We start from the raw sequence: 18,512 nt of genomic DNA on the forward strand, positions 1-18,512 counted from the left end.
CCTTGACAGAGTCTGAGGTGAACAAGTCCACTGTGCTGTTTTGACACGAACGGAAATATGTGACTTTGAGCTTTGAGACTAAAAATATTTGGAGCTGGGGAGAGCTTTTCACACGGAAACTTGGTGGCAAAAGAATTAATGATGAGAAAAAACAAACTATAACAATAATAATACTGATAATAATAACAATATCAGTTTCACTTCTGGTACCACTGCCACGGCTACTACTACTACTACTACCACTACTACTTTAAATATTTTCTTTTATTTGGTCAAGTCATCATGCATCATCCTTTTTTCAGAATATAAAATATCAGTTTTTCATTCGGAGGGATATGAGTCAACAAAACCAACTAGTCCAGCGTAAACAAATATCATTGTGGTCCAGTTCATTGGCCCATTCATGTTTGTAATCCACTTTATCACTGAGGCCTTATCAGGGTTGAAATCATGTTCAAATAACTATTTCCAAAGCAAAACGAAATAAAACAACCAACCTAACCCCCCCCCCCCACCCCCCCTCTAGAAACAGAATGTGGAGTGATGGCCTAGAGGTAACATGTCCGCATAGGAAGCGAGAGAATCTGAGCGCGCCGGTTCGAATCACGACACAGCCGCCGATATTTTCTCCCTCTCCACTAGACCTTGAGTGGTGGTCTGGACGCTAGTCATTCGGATGAGACGATAAACCGAGGTCCTGTGTGCAGCATGCACTTAGCGCACGTTAAAGAACCCATGGCAACAAAAGGGTTGTTCCTGGCAAAATTCTGTAGAAAAATCCACTTCGATAGGAAAAAACAAATAAAACTGCACGCAGGGGAAAAAAAATGGGTGGCGCTGTAGCATAGCGACGCGCTCTCCATGGGGAGAGCAGCCCGAATTTCACACAGAGAAATCTGTTGTGATAAAAAGAAATACAAATACAAATACAATAGAACCCCCATCTCCTGATACCCCCCCACCCCCCCAAAAAAAGAATCATGTGACTGAGCCTGTTGAGTCTAAAATATTTGGTGCTGGGGAGAGCTTTTCACACAGAAACTTGGCGACGAAAGACTCAATAATGAGAGAAAACAACAACTACAGTAATGAAAAAAAAAGAAAAAAAAGCTGATAACAATAATAATAGCAATAATAGCAGTATTATTATTAGCACCACTGCCACTACTACTATTTCTTATGTTTTTTAGTTGTTGTTTTTTTTGCATTTGATTGAGACAGCAAGCACCATGCTTTTTCAGAATATAAAATATTTGTTTTTTATTCGGAGGGATATGAATGAACAAGAAGACCAACTTGTCTGGCGTAAACAAAAATTATCATTCTGGTCTAGCTAACTGGTCCATACAAGCACAATAAAAATTCATTTTGGTTTGTGATCTACCAAATCACTGAGGCCTTATCAGGGTTGAAAGCATGTTAGAAAATCTCCAAAGCAAGACAAAATAAAACAAACAACCAAAACAAACACACACACCCTCCAGACCCCCCCCCCCCCAACCCCACCCAAAAAACAAAAACACCCAACACAAAAAAAAAAACCAACCACCCAAAGTGAAAATGACTATGCTAATCAAACAACTGAAGCTAAAATAAAATCCAATGAGTTAAATTGTAAAATCAGTAAATTCTTAAGGAAAACTGGGAGAAAAAAAGAAGGCCTTTCCGAATATTTCAAAGTCACTCACTGTTGCCGGTCAGGTATTGGTTTATCTTTCATGATTTTCCCCCTTTTAAATAAGGAGCTCAACACTGTCGTCCATTTCTCAAAATCACACATACTGGCCTCATTCAGCTTTCGAAATGTCTCAGAAGACTTTTCCACATCAACTGCAAAATACACATAAACTTCACAATGTCAGAATGTGTTTCCAAACCTGATACCAAATATTACAAACTCTTCCCAAAGTACTTACAGAATCAATATAGACATATTTCAATTCAAATAAACTCATCACCGTTAAAAGAAAAAGCAAAAAAAAAAGCAAACTCTTCACAATGTGTTTCCCAAACTATTATCAAATATATCCAACTCTTGACAAAGATCTTATTGAATCATCATGGGGGGAAAATATATATATATATATATACATACATACTTTACAGAATATCATTCATATATATATTTCAAATAAAATACAATTTGAAAAAATAAACCAAAAAAAAGAAATATTGAAAATTGTTCACAATGCTTTTCCAAAACTATTATGAAATATTACCTATTATTCACAAAGAACTTAAAGACTCATTAGGATATATCTACATAACATCAACTCCTTTCAAACAATTAACTCTAAAATATAGTAATCTGTTCACAATGTATTCCTAAATATCAGATATTAGCCTCTCTTCGCAAAGAACTTTATCAATCTTTATGGATATATTTCAAATAAAATAAACTCACTTCAAAGAATAAATTGTGCAATATAATATCAAAACTGTTCATAATGTGTTTCCAAAACAACAATAGAATTATATGAACTCTTCACAATGAGTATACTATACCACTGAAGATACATTTCAAATAAAGTACACAGATTGCTGTAAAAGTATCATCAAATATTACCAACTCTTCACAATGAAGCTAATAAATAATTACATGAAATAAACCTGTTTCAAATAATAAATCGTAAAACACAGTAAACTCTTCACAATGCATTTCCACACCTTAAAAAAACACACCAAAAACAAAAAAAACACCTTTCTTCACAAAAAAATCCCCGCAGACAATACATTTCAAATAAGCAAATTCACTTCAAAGAACAAACTGTAAAATACAGTTAACTCTTCACAATGAATTTCAAAAACTATCAGCAAACTCACTTTCAAGAAATAACTGCAAAATATAGTAAACTCTTTTTTTGATATGGATACTTCTACGGATACTTATATAGCGCCTATCCTCGGTTGGAAACCAAACTCTAAGCGCTTTACAAACTTGGTGTCATTTGCATAACAGGCTACCTACCTGGGTAGAGTCGATTGATGGCTGCCATTGGACGCTCATCATGTCATTCAGTCAACCATTGGTGGGACATTAAAATGCCTGTATACCAAATACTTAAAGATCCATTCAAAAGTGCAGGTGTACCAACCACTGGTGAAACTTTACAAAGTCCAGGCGTTAAAAAGAACATGAATGGACACTTTGATTGCTCCTCATTCATGAGGGAGTTAATAAATATTATTCGTTGATTATTGACTGTCTACTATATTTCTTCTTCCAAAATATTGATTACATGTCATTCACTATAATCATATAGTTAATCAATATCATTCATTAATCATTGGCTCCTTTCATTAATGATTGGCTATCCATTATATCTGTCCTCCCAACATTTTTTAAAATTTTTTAAATCTTTTATTTTGAGACTAAATTTCTATTCAGTTTTGAGGCTTAATTTCCATGATCATGTTTTTTTCATCTAGTTCCATTCTTCTCCAAGTAATCTAGACAGCAGCAGAACTTCCGTAACATGGGAAAGCGGTCCTGAACACAGCTGGGCTGTGACCCGTATTTATTGATGCGACTGATGCCAGGTGTGACAGAGTATTTATAATCGGAGGAATTGCGGAAGTCGGCCCTGACGGTTGCTTCATAGAGGGCGCCACAGGGCTTCGTCTCCACCTGGAGCTGGTAGTGAGCCACATCCAGGTCAATTCTATGGCTGAAGAAGGGCTTCTGCTGGTCTCTGTCACTGGATTTCTGGTACTTCAGGACCTGTCACATCAAATACCATGTTAAAGCATGACTTGCTTGTTTTCATACACGAGCATGTGCACAAACATGCACGTCTCTCTCTCTCTACATACATATATATATATAACCAAGCACACAATTTAGTACATGCTTCATGCATATGAAAAATACATTCAAATACATACATACACACTGATACACACACACACAATTACACACACACACACACACACAGAGTATCTCACACTTAACAGTATCTTCTTCCCCTCCACTAAACCTTGGGTGGTGGCCTCGACACTAGTCATTCGGATGAGACAATAGACCAAGGTCCCATGTGTAGCATGCACCTTGCACACGTAAAAGAACCAATGGGTACATAAAGGTTGTCCTTGTCAAACTTCTGCAGAAAATTACACCTTGATAGGAAAACAAATACACTTAGACAGAAAAAAAGGGCGGTGCTTCTCTGTAGCAGCACACTCTCTTTGGGGAGAGCAGCCTGAATTTCACACAGAGAAATCTGTTGTGAAAAAAGGTAATACAATGCAAGTATGTACACGCATGCATGCACACACACACACACACAGAGAACAATATACAGCATCATACTTTTACACAGACACACTGAGCTGAGGCTAATAGAAGAACTTCACGCGACTGACATAACACATGCACGTTGCCTTGCACTAAAGCACGACTTAAAAATAAAATGTTTATTTGTGTGTTGATTTTCTGCCTTCATTCAAAAACAGCTTGATTGACAGAAACATACTGACTGATTTGAAGAAACCTGTTTCTTACATCACTGGTAAAGTGGCCAATTGTTCTCCCCTATACTGAATTTCTTACATTAAAGGTTCCAGGAACTTGTGCATTGCTAATGGGGTTGTATGCCCTACAAAAAGAAAAATGTTTATCAATACATTCGTATTTGAAAAAAATAATTAAGTCATGTGAATCACAATAATGGTGAAAGCATCACACGGGAATTATTCAAATGCCATGGACCAAAATGAAATCTGGAGCTGCTGAATTGATTTAAATGCTGTTATCTCTGCTGCACATAGTTTGAAAAATGAAATCTGGAACTGCGAATTGATTTAAATGTTATCTCTGCTGCACACAGTTTGAAATCTGGCAATCTCATGGGTGGGAGTAACTGACTTTTGCAACTCTGGAAGGTTTGCAGACAGAGTGCAGGGACTGCTTCCCTAAAGTGTGTCTAAATACTGAAACAAAACGAAAAAATGAAGGGGGATTTTTTTTCTTTTTGTCAAAATGCCAATACTCAAATCCATATAACACAGAAATACTCCCACCCATTCATTCTGTGACAAAGCATGCAAAGCTGCCATGTGATAGGATTTGTTTTGAAGAAATACATATGCCCATACAAAAAAAAAAAAAAAAAAAAAAAAAAAAAAAAAGGGGGCAAATATCATTTGCCACTTTCCACCATCCACCCCATTCTGTCAGTTATATTTCCCTTTCCATCCCTCATCCCTACTACTCCCACCCAGATGAAGATGTCCTTTCACTTGCTTGTGGGCAGCATCTCTCATGTCGCTTATATCCATGAGAGTACTTTGATGTCCATGATCGATTTTACCCTCATCATTTAGGTACCCGTATCTGTTTTCTGGGGTGCGCATGATGGGTATGGTCTTATTTACATTGCTAACTGGAACATGAGAAATAGATTACAGTTTACATGATTTTTACCACACATATTTAATCTTTCTCATGTGTATACATTTGAAAGGGATCAAAACACCAGCAAGTCTGTACATATGCTGACCTGGGAGATCGGAAAAAAAAAAAAAAAACCCAACCCCAAAGACCCTCCTGTTAACCCACCAGATGTCAACACCAGGACCCTCAGACATAAAGCCTACCACTGTAATCACTCAGATACTGTGCACATCAAGTGTGTGGTGATACTGAAAACAAAGGGGAGCACACCCTGTGATGAACCTACCATCTCATTCGGGAGGACCATGAAGATGCTGAGCACCTTCGCCAGCTCCAGCCTGGCACACTGCTGCCTGTGGGAGTCTACCTGAGCGTTTAGGTACCACATCAGCGCCACGGCCGCCGGCTGCACCAACTCCTCCTCAGGGTCCAACCTCACCTGGTGAAGACAGGTACACCAGTGCATGCTGATACCGGCGTCTTCACAGGTCCGTTCCGCCGGGATTTCGCGCAGCAGGCTGATCCCCGGAGGTATGGACTCTCGCCGGCCGATGCCAGACAGGTCCGCAATATCCAGAAGGGTCTCGTGAATGTCAAACGGTGTGGACAGGCGCTGCATGTTGGTCATCAGATTGTGGTGAAGGTCGGGGTACCTTTGGCGGAATTTTCTAGGGAAAGCTAAGGACATCAGAGGCAGTCTTTCTTCTAGTTTTCCCTGGACAGTGCTTCGCACTTTGCTGTAGCGAGCTCCGTGGTCACCAAAGATGATAAGTACCGTGTCTTCTAATATCTTCTGTTGTCTCAGTCGTCTGAGGAAGCCGACAAGGTCACTGTCGATATACTGAGCCGGGTTGTTGTCATTGTGTGACAACTCAACGTGAAAGCCAAAGGCAAACCGGGACACATTGTTGTACTTGATGAAGAAGTCTTCCAGGTAGGTCAACATGAACTGATGGTTTGGCGTGTTGCCGGTGCAGAAACGGTTGCTGCCCTGCCGTAGGGTGCTGTCCCACAATGCCTGCCAGAACGTGCGCATGTAATGGTCTGTAGGGGGATCCCTGAACCCATTGAGACGCAGGTTGAAGGTGGAAAGGCTTGGTTCATCTTCAGCGAAAAGAGTGGCATACCCCTCCTGGCTAAATCTTTTCCATACCATGGGGTATTCATCCACCACTGCACCTTCGAATAGTGACTTCCTTGCATCCGGAAGGTCCATCTCTGTGTGTCCTGAAAATATGTAAACATGTTTGTAATTTTGTCAGATATGTCTGTTGTGTGTCCTGAAAATATGTAAACATGTTTGTAATTTTGTCAAATATGTCTGTTAACTAAAAAAAACCCCAAAAAACAATTAGAGAGGCATTTTTTTTGTCAAATTTCACCCAAAGACAAACATGGTCAGCACACACACACACGCATACACACACACACACTCAAGCACACACACAATACACACATACGCACACACACACGAGCACACACACACACACACACAATACACACACACTCCAACCTGTCAACATGGGAATAATGGCAGCCGTGGTAGCATCGCCAACAATGTTGTAGTTTTCCAAAATGGCTGCTCCCAGCTCTTCCTTCAGAAACCTGTAGGTCTGAGGTAGTTTTCGCTGGTAGCTCAGGTGAGACATGGAATCCATCGCAAACATGAGCACGTTTAATTTCATTGACCTTTGACCTTGGGATGCTGCCTCCACCTGGGCGATGCGTTGAAAGACGTGTGGCTTGGGTTGAACCTGGACGATAAACTGATCAAAGTCAATGTAGGTGGCCTCTGGATCTACAAACTCCTCATTGCCCATGAAATAGGTAGCCCAGTCCTTGTCATACTCATCCACCATCTCATCTCCTTTTGCCAAGTTATTCTGGTTAATGACTGATGTGTCACTGCTGGATGCATTCCTGCCAGCCATTCCATCATTTGACAGTAACACATTACCTTTGAGAAAAGAATTCTGACTTTCCTCATTCAGGAACTTTCTGTGAAAATGATTATCTACTTCATGGGCAAGCTTATCATATGAATCAAAGTGTGTAGGGTGTAGTTTATGGTAGATCTCACCCAGTAACTTTCTTTTAAAAAAATCACCTGGCTCAAGGTCTAGGTTTGCATATGAATCATCGTAATCAGGGTCTAGGTTGTGGTTGACTGCCACCAGATCTTTGTTTTCTTCAAGAGTGGACTTGAGAACACAGGTGATGCGCACAAAGTCATGTGGAACGCTGGTCTCAAACGGTGGTGATTCTTTAATCACAGATGAGGCATAAGAATACATATCATCATTTACTCTTGTGATGTGATAAAATGCACACTCCCCAAGAAGAGATGGAGACTCTACCACAGAAGTGTTCAGCACCAGAACCCCGTTTTGGGAATAAAACAAACCCTGCTCCGTGCAGTTCAGCGGAGGCATGTCATGATAGGCAAACTGATTGGCGTCATGTCTGAGGCCCAGTCTGGGATGAATGCATCCCGTCTGGCCTTCTGTCCCTGTCTGTTTCCTCAACTGTTTCTGCAAAATTCTGGTAAAGACGGTGACATGCCTCCGTGTCTCCATGTGGACGGTCGTGGATGTGTTGCCTTCCTCTCCTGACGTCCTATTATCGTTTTCTTCTCCTGATGTCCTGCTATCGCTTTCTTCTTCTGATATCCTGTTATCAACAGCATATGGGGGCAGTCTTTTTTCCACGGAGACCTCCATGGCTGGTTTGTCATGGACAGTGGTGCTGAAGTTGATGTTGATTAGCACCACCAAAACGCCCACGACAGTGGTGGCCAGAATGAGATGCCTGTTGCGGGAGAAGGTACATCTCCTTGCACTGCACAGCCATCTCCTGCTCCTGTAGCGCCAACACTCCGACCCTGGACACTCTCCTGTACTCCTCTGCACCATACTGATGGTGGAGGCCTGGATATCTCTCCAACCTGAATGAAACAAATGCAGTGTAAAGAAAAAACAAACGTCAGTCCTTTTGTTTTTGCTTTTTCTTTTGACTGTGTCATGCACACATGTGAACAGACAACATTAAAAGATCATGACAAAGGAACTATGTACAGCCTGAATAAAATAAAAAAATGGCTTTAAAAAAATCTCTTCTAAGTTTGAGATACACACAAGTGAACAGACAACATTCAATGATCATGACAAAGAAAGACGAACAATTATCCGACAATTAGGCACAAATGCACAATGCACAAATGTCATTTCCTTCTTTCTTTTGACATTGAAGTGCACACAACTGAATAGACAACATTCAAAGATCATGACAAACGGACAATGTACAACCTGAATAAAATAAAAAATGCCTTAAAAAAAAAATCTCTTCTGACTTTGAGATACACACAAGTGAACAGACAACATTCAATGATCATGACAAAGAAAGACGTACAATTATCCAACAATTAGGCAATAAGGTAAACAACTAACAACTACACACAATCCACGTTACAAAACTGCCTTTAAGCAAGCTATAAATGAGTCTTTCCAAGATCCAGCAGAACAAATTAAAAACAAAGCAAAGCAAATAGAAAGTTGAAAAGGACAAATGACAGTATATGTAATATATGTGACTCGTGTCCCTGAAATGTCCTGAATGTCCCAGAAAAGGAAAGGATTGAAAAGACAAGAGTTCCGGGTGTGAAGGTGAAGGTCCGTGAACCTGAAGAAATAATTTTTCATAATTCCAGATGCAAGATCAGTCAATTCATTTGTCACAATTTCAGCTGCAAAATTTGTCTTAAACAAAAAAACAACACACAACAACCCCCCCCACCCCCCCCTCCAACATTTTTTTCTCACAATATTTAAAAATACATCAAACTTGTATCTCTCAGGAGACTTTGAGTTCCTGAAATCTTAAAAAAAAAGAAAAAAAGTTCAGTTTATAATCTTTATGATACTCTTTGTTTTGTCCCCCCCCCCTCCCCCCCAAAAAAGGATATATATATAAAAAAAAAAAAAGATCATCAGTTGACATAAACTGTGTTCTTACTAAAATAATGCAGGAATGTTCTGCTCCGCCCCCCTCCCCATGTTCTGCTCCCCCCCTCCCCACACACCCCCACCGGTCCCCCCCTCCCCCCCTTACCACCCACTTCATCAACATTATGTTTGTTTGTAGCTGTTGTTCTTAATTTTATCTTGCTGTCTCAACACACAATCAAATCCACTGTTGTCTCTTTCTCTGCACTGCTCTGACCTTTTTGCTGGAGAGCACCTGACAGCACACAGTCAGTTTCTTTGTAGTCCAGTAGAAGGGGTTGCCTTTTGGGTCTGTCAAATCACAGCAGCTGCTGTGAACAACACAAGAAAAAGATTACAGGGTACCGGGGCGCAAAACGTTCAGGAAGAGAGGAGTGAAAGCGTGGGTTGATAGTCGCTGGAAGTTTGCCCATGCAGATTATAGACTGCCTTTGCCTGCCTCTGTCCTCTCCCTCACTGACGCAATTATTCAAGGGTAGCTAAAATATGCTTGGAACAATATCCACACCACTTGCCTGGGGATCTGTATTGCTATATCATGGCGGTGCACAATGCAGATAGCAAACATTAAAGTGTCACATCTCTTTCTCTCTCTCTCTCTCTCTCACACACACACATACACATTCACTCACATACACACGCACACGCACACACACACACACATTCACTCACTCTCACACACACATACGCACACAAACACCAGTTAGTTTACCAACGTGTGCACGCACGCACACACACACACACACCACAGATTATAGAATGGTTTTACGAACACTGACAGAAGACCTGGGCTATCATCACAACACTGTCACCAGCTGTAAGCTCCCTGTCAATCATTTCAGCCAACTTTAACAAAGGAGTGATAGTGAACAGATGAACTGTGAAAGAGGGAGAGTTTTATCACCCGGGGGGGCATTGGGGGGTGGGTATGGGTATGTGGGCAATACTAAAATGAGGGGACAAAATAAAGGAGTGGTAAGCTCTTTTCTCAAGGGCCTCCTTCACTGCAGAGATAAAGTGTTTGATCCCACTTTCCCAGATGTAATATTACACACACACACACACACACACATCCTTAGGGGCACTAACATATGCTATTAAAATATTTTATTGCCCTCTGAAGCTGAATATTTATCTCAGTAACTGATCAACTGCATATGTGTAACAATATGAATGGGAATCGGTGATCATGCTGTGAAAGAATCAGAAATTATTTATAAAAACTTTCTCGAGTTTTGGACTAAACTGACTGACTGATAAAATATTTTCTCAGAAAATGAATTCTAAAGACATTCCATAACAACAGGAACATGATCTGCCTTTTTTTTTTTTTTTTTTTGCACCTTCTCTAAACATTTTCAGTTTTCAAAAATTATTGAAACACCAATCAACCAACACTCACAAACACACTCATACCAACACATGTATTCACACACACACACATGCACAGACATAACCACACACACACAAACACATGGGGTGCATGCACAAGCACATAAAACCACATGCACACACATTCAAATATGCACAGACATGCAAACACACATGCGGGCACATGTACTCACACATACACACACTCACACCTACACCCCCTTTCCCACAAAGACACACAAAAACATGCATGCACGCAAATGCGCACTCACAGAGTCACACACATACATACACCATGATAAGCCTAGTCAATATCACTGATGGTGAACAGATTTCAAATCAAATGATAAAAAAACAACAACACCAAAAACAAAACTTCACTCCAACAGCCCAGCATGGCGAACCTCCAGCTCTGACTGACACTGTGACAGACAAAAGTTCCTCTCTGTGTTGTAATGACACTGCTGTGGAGAACAGTAATCACCTAATCATGTAAAAGTATGTCGCAGACTGCAAAGCAGTAAGTTATACCAGTGCATAAACACCGCCAATTCTGAAACAGAGGACATACTGCAAGTGGGTCATTAGCGTAACTGATCTTTTCACTCAGGGTTTGCAAAGCTATTCCACAGACAGCAAATTCCCAACCCCTCTTCCTTCATCCTCCCCAGCATTCTTGACCATTTAACCCTTGTCCATTCTGCTGGACATAATGTCACATCCTAAAAGAAAGCGTCAAATATTGTTGAATGAACCTCAGAACTTACCCGTTATCAACATCTGGAAAGACTTAAGCTGTCAATAAACTGTGGTTGTATTTGTCTGAGTGCTGCAATATTAGCTGTTCTTTGTCTTGTTTCCCTCTGTCAGCTACAGGGTTAATTTGATCTGATGTTTCAAAGCAACTGTATGATCAATCTTTGTCAGGACTAGACAAAGCTTCAAATATTGTTGAATAAACCTCAGAACTTAGCAAGAATGGGAAAAACTAGAGCTATCAATAAACCGTGGTTGATTGTGTCTTTGAGTGCCGCAATATAAGATGTTCTTTGTCTTTTCCTCCACCGTCAGCTACAGGGTTAATTTGATCTGATGTTTTAAAGCAACTGTATAATCAATCTTTGTCCTAGACACAAAATCAGTGGCATAAACCTGAAAAAAAGCATCTACTTCAGTCCCTGTGTCTATTGTTTGCACTGCTAACATGTGTCTCATGCCAGAACATTGTATTTGTAACAAACAAATTATATCTTTGTTTTGACAACGGTCAGTGATGCCAGTATATTAAATCATAAAATAAATTCTAAGATACACACTCTGTTGAAACACTGTTGATGAGTGCTGTGAAAAACAGCTTCATCCTTGGCTGCAAATATAGCTTACAACTATAGTATATAAAGCAGGACGTGCATAGAATATAAAGGAAATGTAACTGAACAGCAAAAAACATGAAGCAGCAGCAGCAACAATAAGGAAAACAAGTGGTAGAAAATGAAAAAATCAGATACACGGCAAGACAAAACAAAACGGAACAATAATAATCCTTGCTTGAAAAAACAACAACAAACAAACAAAAAAATCGATAAGCACTGGCATGGTTTTCTTCACACACTGTACTATATCCAGTCTTAAACCCATGTATTATGTAGGGTCTGTGCTGTACAATACTGAATGACTATAGGCATAAACATGAAGCATGCTGGTATTCTGTTGTTGTTTGTCAAAATGTACAGCAATCAGTCTGAGAGGGAGAGAGAGACAGGCAGGCAGGTGGACAGACAGACGACAGGTGACAGGCAGAGAGAAAAAGTCATGAGAGAGAGAGAGAGAGAGAGAGAGAGAGAGAGAGAGAGAGAGAGAGAGAGAGAGAGAGAATGTGTACACTGAAATCATTTATTGTTACCACCAAGAAAGAGAGAGAGAGAAAAATAGAGAGAGAGAGAGAGAGAGAGAGAGAGAGAGAGAGAGAGAGTGTGTGTGTGTGTACACTGAAATCATTCATTCAATCATTGTTACCACCAAGAAAGTTCTTTTGACAAGGGGGCAACAGTATAAATCTATATTTTGTTTTAACATCAACAGCACCACAAAATGAAACTATAACAGTTCTCTCAACCACTCAGTCAATTTCAAATCATAAAAGAATGCAATGATTGGAACCACTTTAGCCAAATCCTGACAAAAACTCAAAGATAAGGAACAAAAGAGATTAAAAAAAACAACAAAAAAACAACAACAACAACAAAAAAACAACAACAAAAAAACAAAACCCCAAAAAACCCCAACAAAAAAAAAACAAACAAACAAACCCATTTAACATAATGAATACTGATTAACTCAACCATCCACTCAAGTGTGTATCAAAGCAAAAGACTGATTGGAGTTGGACCATCACTTAAGTATACATGTATCAAAATAACAGAGACTGACTTGACCATCCACTCTTGAAAGTATGTTCTTCTTCTTTGTTGTTGAGGGCCCATAATCATTCAGGTTGATTATTCTGGCACCTAAAACTGGGTGGCAGGGGGGAGGGGTGGGAAGCAGGGGTTCGCTACTAATATTTTGTTAAATGTTTTCTTATTTGTCCAAGTAATTTTAACAACATCGGGACTAGCTATAGATAAGTAGTAAAGTGACATCTGTGCTGTCAACATACTTCTGACTTATGTATCTGGAGAGAGACAAGACAGGTCAAGACAAAATTCTTTATCTTTGAGTATTATTGATAAGCACTGGCGTGCTTTTTTCATCCAGTCCCCGCCCTGATATGGTCTACACTACACAATATTACATTATATATGTCACTGCATGAACTAAACAATGATACTTAAAGTCATAACATACGCACACAATACTACATAAAGGCATAAGTATGGTATTAATAACACACACACACACACACCTACAGAGAGAGAGAGAGAGAGAGAGTGGAGGTGGGGTGGGGTGGGGTGGGGCAGTGTCAGACAGACTTAATAATTTCTTATCAAGACAAGTCACGTGTACTTCTGACTGCAAGCTACGAATATCACATGCATACCTCTGTGTGCGCACGTGTGCCCGCCAGTATTTTTCAAATCTTTTCTCACAGACAACACGGTCTGAACTTGTGGAAAACATGTAAATCATGCCATATTGGAGGTCAAGATACTCAAATCAGGAGTCTGATAATATGTTCTTAGACAGCCATCGGTTGGGGGGGACCGGTTTCTGTTTTAGAAGTTTTAACATATCACAAAGATAAAACTCACGAAGTTTTCGAGAGATTAACTTCTTTGCTGTTTCCTTCGTACGACTAACTTCTCGGATACTTCAGGCTGTCCTCGCTGTTGGTGGACACCGTTTTTCACCAGTGATGCCTTTGATCTTGAAGGATGCATAGCGCTTTCACACCGCTCGCTATTCTTTCTTTGCCGTCTTTGATAGTTCATGACGGCGCCCTTCCGTATTGTGTGCATTGGGTCCAGAACTATACAGCAATCAACGAAGGGAAACAATGCTCATATTCTTGTTACTCCGAGATCGTCTGTTGTTCCCCTTTATTCTTCCCACCTTTTTTTCTCACTCGATCAGCACTCCCCCGACCCCCTTTGTCTGGGTTATTGTTATTTCCTTCCTTATATAGAGGAGTAATCATAGATTTGAACAACATCTCTACTGTACTGAGAGAGATTCCTTTATCAAACAGCAAATTAAACAAAATTAAGTTACCAAATTACCAATCAAACCCTGCAAAGAAAGATTCCTTTATCAAACAGCAAATTCAACAAGTTACCGAATAACCAATCAAACCCTACAACCGAATTATCACAATCGAAAATTTCGCATACTATCCTATCTGGAACAGCACTTTTCCCATTTTTCAAATGATTAATGGTGCTTATCACCTCATCTCTTGTTATGTCATCATTGAATAATGGTTCTGTTTGGTCTTGTTCATGATTGTCTATCTCTGGATGTTCTACAATGGCTCAGTCACCAAAAAGACCCGTCCGGTTGGGGAAAAAAAAAAAAAAAAATCAGGGAAGAGAATGCTGCGGACAAAATCACAACCTCCAGCCTGACGATGGAAGCTGAAGCTGTGACACATGCCAGTGCTCTCCAGTGGCTATCATCTATCCATACTCCTGCATGGAAACCAACATGGCATGATTCTAACGGACTCAATGAACCTCATACAACAAAATCAGTTTTGAAAGTGGAACGGGAAGCGCAGAGTTGCATGAGGCAATGCGCTACTTCCAGATCAATCTGAAAAAACTTACATGGTCTTGCTGCCCGGGATCGACATGCAGGTGTTAAGGGAAATGAGCGAGCTGACAGGCTCGCTGGTAACGCAACAATAACGAGCGGTCTACATCTACGAAAATCGGAAATTCTCAGAAAAAAAGGTACACGGCCTCACACCATGGATCGCCTCACAGAAAGAAAAGAAGAAAAGTAGAGAGAGGGAGTGGCCGCAAGTCTAGCATGAAAGGTAGAGCACGATCCATCAGTTGCAAATCAAACGAATGTTGGCATCATTTCCAAACCAACGTTGCGTAAATTTCTTCAAAACAGAACAAAGTCTCTCTGGGGTTTTCCAAATACAGTAGACTGAGCAACACGCTGGACATTCCTGGCATCAGAGACCTTTTCCTACCACTCGTGCGGCAAATCAGTGACAGCATGTGTGTGTGTGTGTGTGTGTGTGTGTGTGTGTGTGTGTGTGTGTCTGTGCCGTATGTGCTCAAGTTGCATGTGTGTGTGTGTGTGTGTGTGTGTGTGTGTGTGTGTGTGTTTCCATTTGTTAGCCTATTTCTTTGTTTATTGATTACCTTTTTTTTTTATCATTTGTTCATGTATTTTATTTTTTCTTTTCCCGCATTTTAGTTTTATTTCGTTATCCATCTGCTAAGTTTTTATGTTATCCGTTTATTTGTTTGTTTGTTTATTTGTTTGATTATTTATGCATTGATGTGATGATGTATCCATTTTATTGTTTAAGCACTTTTTTTCTCCTCAAGGCCTGACTATGCGCGTGGGGTTACGCTGCTGGTCAGGTATCTGCTCAGCAAATGTGGTGTAGCGTATATGGAATTTTTCCGAACGCAGTGACGCCTCCTTGAGTAACTGAACTGAGTTATCTCTGTTTGTTCACTGATCATTATCAACTGCATTGTAAACACCGAGGAAATGCTCACACTCTTGTTAAGAAGTTATTTCATTGTATAATTATTATTGATTTTCTGCTGGCAGACCTGGAAGTAGACCAAAACAGTTTGGGATCGTCCACTGACGCTCTTAAGATATCTAAATTCTTTTGTTCGAAATCTCTTTTCTTCACACTCAGTTTTCATTTTCGTATGCTCGTTTCTTTCTTTAGTGTATATATATATATTTTTTTCTTTCTTTCTTTTTCTTTAACTTACTTGATTCAGCACGTTGGAATCGTTTCAAGCATCGCTTAACAACTTTATTCTTTTTCTCACACTCCCTGTCGAACCATTCATTGTGGAGTGATGGCCTAGCCAATATAGAATGCCTATAAGACGTCAGCAGACGTCCTACAAAAAGTATTGCCATAGTGCCTATAAGACGTCCACTGACGTCCTGCATTTTTCCTTCATTGGAGTTTGGTTCAATTCATATTAACAGACTCTGAACAGTTAGTTTGATGTGTCTGGATTATAAAAATTACTATTTAAATGAACTTATATCAGGTAGAAGACCTCTTTCTACTCGATAATAATTTGCTCACTGACCACGTGATTATTATATGATAGTCAGTCGTGTCCGACTATGACCATCAGAACAGCAGAGGAGGCAAATGCTGTTCCGACTATTTGGGCTAGAATTTGATTATAGTGGAGAGTGTCTTGCCCAAGTACATCCCCACTCTCTCGACCAAGAGGGTTTTAGGACAGTCGGCGTTGGGATGGTTCCCGAAGGCCAACTAGCCCACAAGGCTGCAGCACTAAGAGCCAGTGCAGTTTTGCCTCCAAGTTTGAGAGTCATAGTCCTTCACAAAAGACTAAGCTGTAAATGGTTTCCCATTGACTGGAAAAAACATTGATAATACAGCTCTCACTTTGTTGTTGGCCCAAATGTAAACTTATGTGATACGCATGTAGAAAAAGGGGTTGCATCATGTGCAAACAAATGCATTGAAAACTGTGTCCAGTAAAGCAAATAGTCACAGTCAGCAGAATTACACCATTCTGAAAGCTCTGCTTGTGATCATGGACAGCTTTCGCGATGGAGAAGGATCTCTCTTGTCTGATGATTGGTTTGAAAACGAAGGTGATTGACAACGGCAGTTATGAAACTGACTGCCCATTTTATGGTAATTCAGTACGTCCATCCAATCAGACAGCGTTTTTGAACAACTGGCTATCACTGACAGAATACGTGCAGCCAGTGTTGGAAGAAGGGGAAGGAGAGGGAGAGGAGTGATGAAAGAAGCTAGGTCGAATGCCAGCACTGAGAGGTCATCAAGGGGGCGGTGGCTTTTGGGAAGAGTGAACTCACATTTCAAAGCAGACAGAAGGTCAATGCCCCATGATTTTCACGAAACGCAGTGCTGAACCTGCACTGGCCGTGAAACACGCGCTTTTTGTTTATCACGCTTTTTTTCGCTGAATCAGAGAGATGACTCGTTTGAAGAGGTGGATAGCCGGAAGCACAGCAGACACTTTAATCGGTCCACGTGCAACTTGAAAGGAGTGAACGTCATCAAAGCGCTTCACCCTCTCACTCCCGAACGCTCTTTGCTGTCAAAAAGCTTGCCAGTTCAGTTTCTGTGACTGTGATTGACCTTTTACGTTGACTTTACTCACTTTTGTCATTATTGAGACAGTGATTTACTTATATGTCTGCAAGAGCTGTGATTTGTTTTCATAAACTTTTTGCCTGTTTTAATTTCTTCTACAGGTATAATCTGACAATAGGCTTGCTATTTCTAGCTGTATTTTGTTTCTTTTCTTTATGGATGTCATTATGTAGAGGTGGAAATAGAATTTTTTATTGCACAAAAATTATTATCTTGACTTTACATGCCTGAACAGTTACCTACAATCAACCTAACTGGGAAAAATAGCCCAGAAGCAGAATCTACACTCATTTTCCTTCACAAAAACGTTTACTTTCTTTTTGTATCACCTATAGCTTTTGTGCTAGAATTTTTTGTGTGTGATTTATTACCCCCGAATCCTCAAAATTCCCTGGCAAGGAGAGAGCACTTTTATTATTATTATTATTATTATTTTGTACAAAATTCTCTGGCACTGAACTGGCTAGAGGTAACGCGTCCGCCTCGGAAGCGAGAGAATCTGAGCGCGCTGGTTCGAATCACGGCTCAGCTGCCGATATTTTCTCCCCCTTCTACTAGACTCGGACCTTGAGTGGTGCTCTGGAAGCTAGTCAGTCATCTGGATGAGACGATAAACCGAGGTCCCGTGTGCAGCATGCACTTAGCGCACGTGAAAGAACCCACGGGGGGGGGGGGGGGGAAGAAGAAGAAGAAGAAGAAAAAAAAGGTTGTTCCTGGCAAAATTCTGTAGAAAAACCCACTTCGATAGGAAAAACAAATAAAACTGCACGCAGGAAAGGGTAAATAAATAAATAATAATAATAGAAAAAAAAAGGGTGGCGGTCTCAGTGTAGCGACGCGTTCTCCCTGGGGAGAGCAGCCCAATTTTCACACAGAGAAATCTGTTGTGACAAAAAAAGAGAAATACAAATACATGCATTCACTTCTTTCTTCTTCT

The 18,512-nt window shown here is 40.3% G+C and overlaps 1 protein-coding gene across 1 annotated transcript; it reads right to left on the minus strand.

The window, feature by feature from the left end:
• Nucleotides 1–2,988: 2,988 nt before the first annotated feature.
• Nucleotides 2,989–8,304, minus strand: LOC143288706 (uncharacterized). Its single transcript, XM_076597333.1, has 3 exons — nucleotides 6,906–8,304; nucleotides 5,679–6,619; nucleotides 2,989–3,721 (listed from the first exon to the last, which is right to left on the minus strand). The coding sequence occupies exons 1-3, from the start codon at nucleotides 8,302–8,304 to the stop codon at nucleotides 3,422–3,424; spliced, it is 2,640 nt and encodes an 879-aa protein (XP_076453448.1). The 3' UTR covers nucleotides 2,989–3,421.
• Nucleotides 8,305–18,512: the final 10,208 nt, after the last annotated feature.

The sequence above is a fragment of the Babylonia areolata genome, chromosome 13, assembly GCF_041734735.1.
Source record: "Babylonia areolata isolate BAREFJ2019XMU chromosome 13, ASM4173473v1, whole genome shotgun sequence".
NCBI lineage: Eukaryota > Metazoa > Mollusca > Gastropoda > Neogastropoda > Buccinidae > Babylonia > Babylonia areolata.

Coding starts and splice junctions, on each gene's coding strand:
- LOC143288706 (XM_076597333.1), bottom strand. CDS start 8,304: ATGGTGCAGAGGAGTACAGGAGAGTGTCCAGGGTCGGAGTGTTGGCGC. Junction 6,620..6,905: donor CATTATTCCCATGTTGACAG/GTTGGAGTGTGT, acceptor ACATATTTTCAG/GACACACAGAGATGGACCTT. Junction 3,722..5,678: donor TGGTCCTCCCGAATGAGATG/GTAGGTTCATCA, acceptor TTGATGTGACAG/GTCCTGAAGTACCAGAAATC.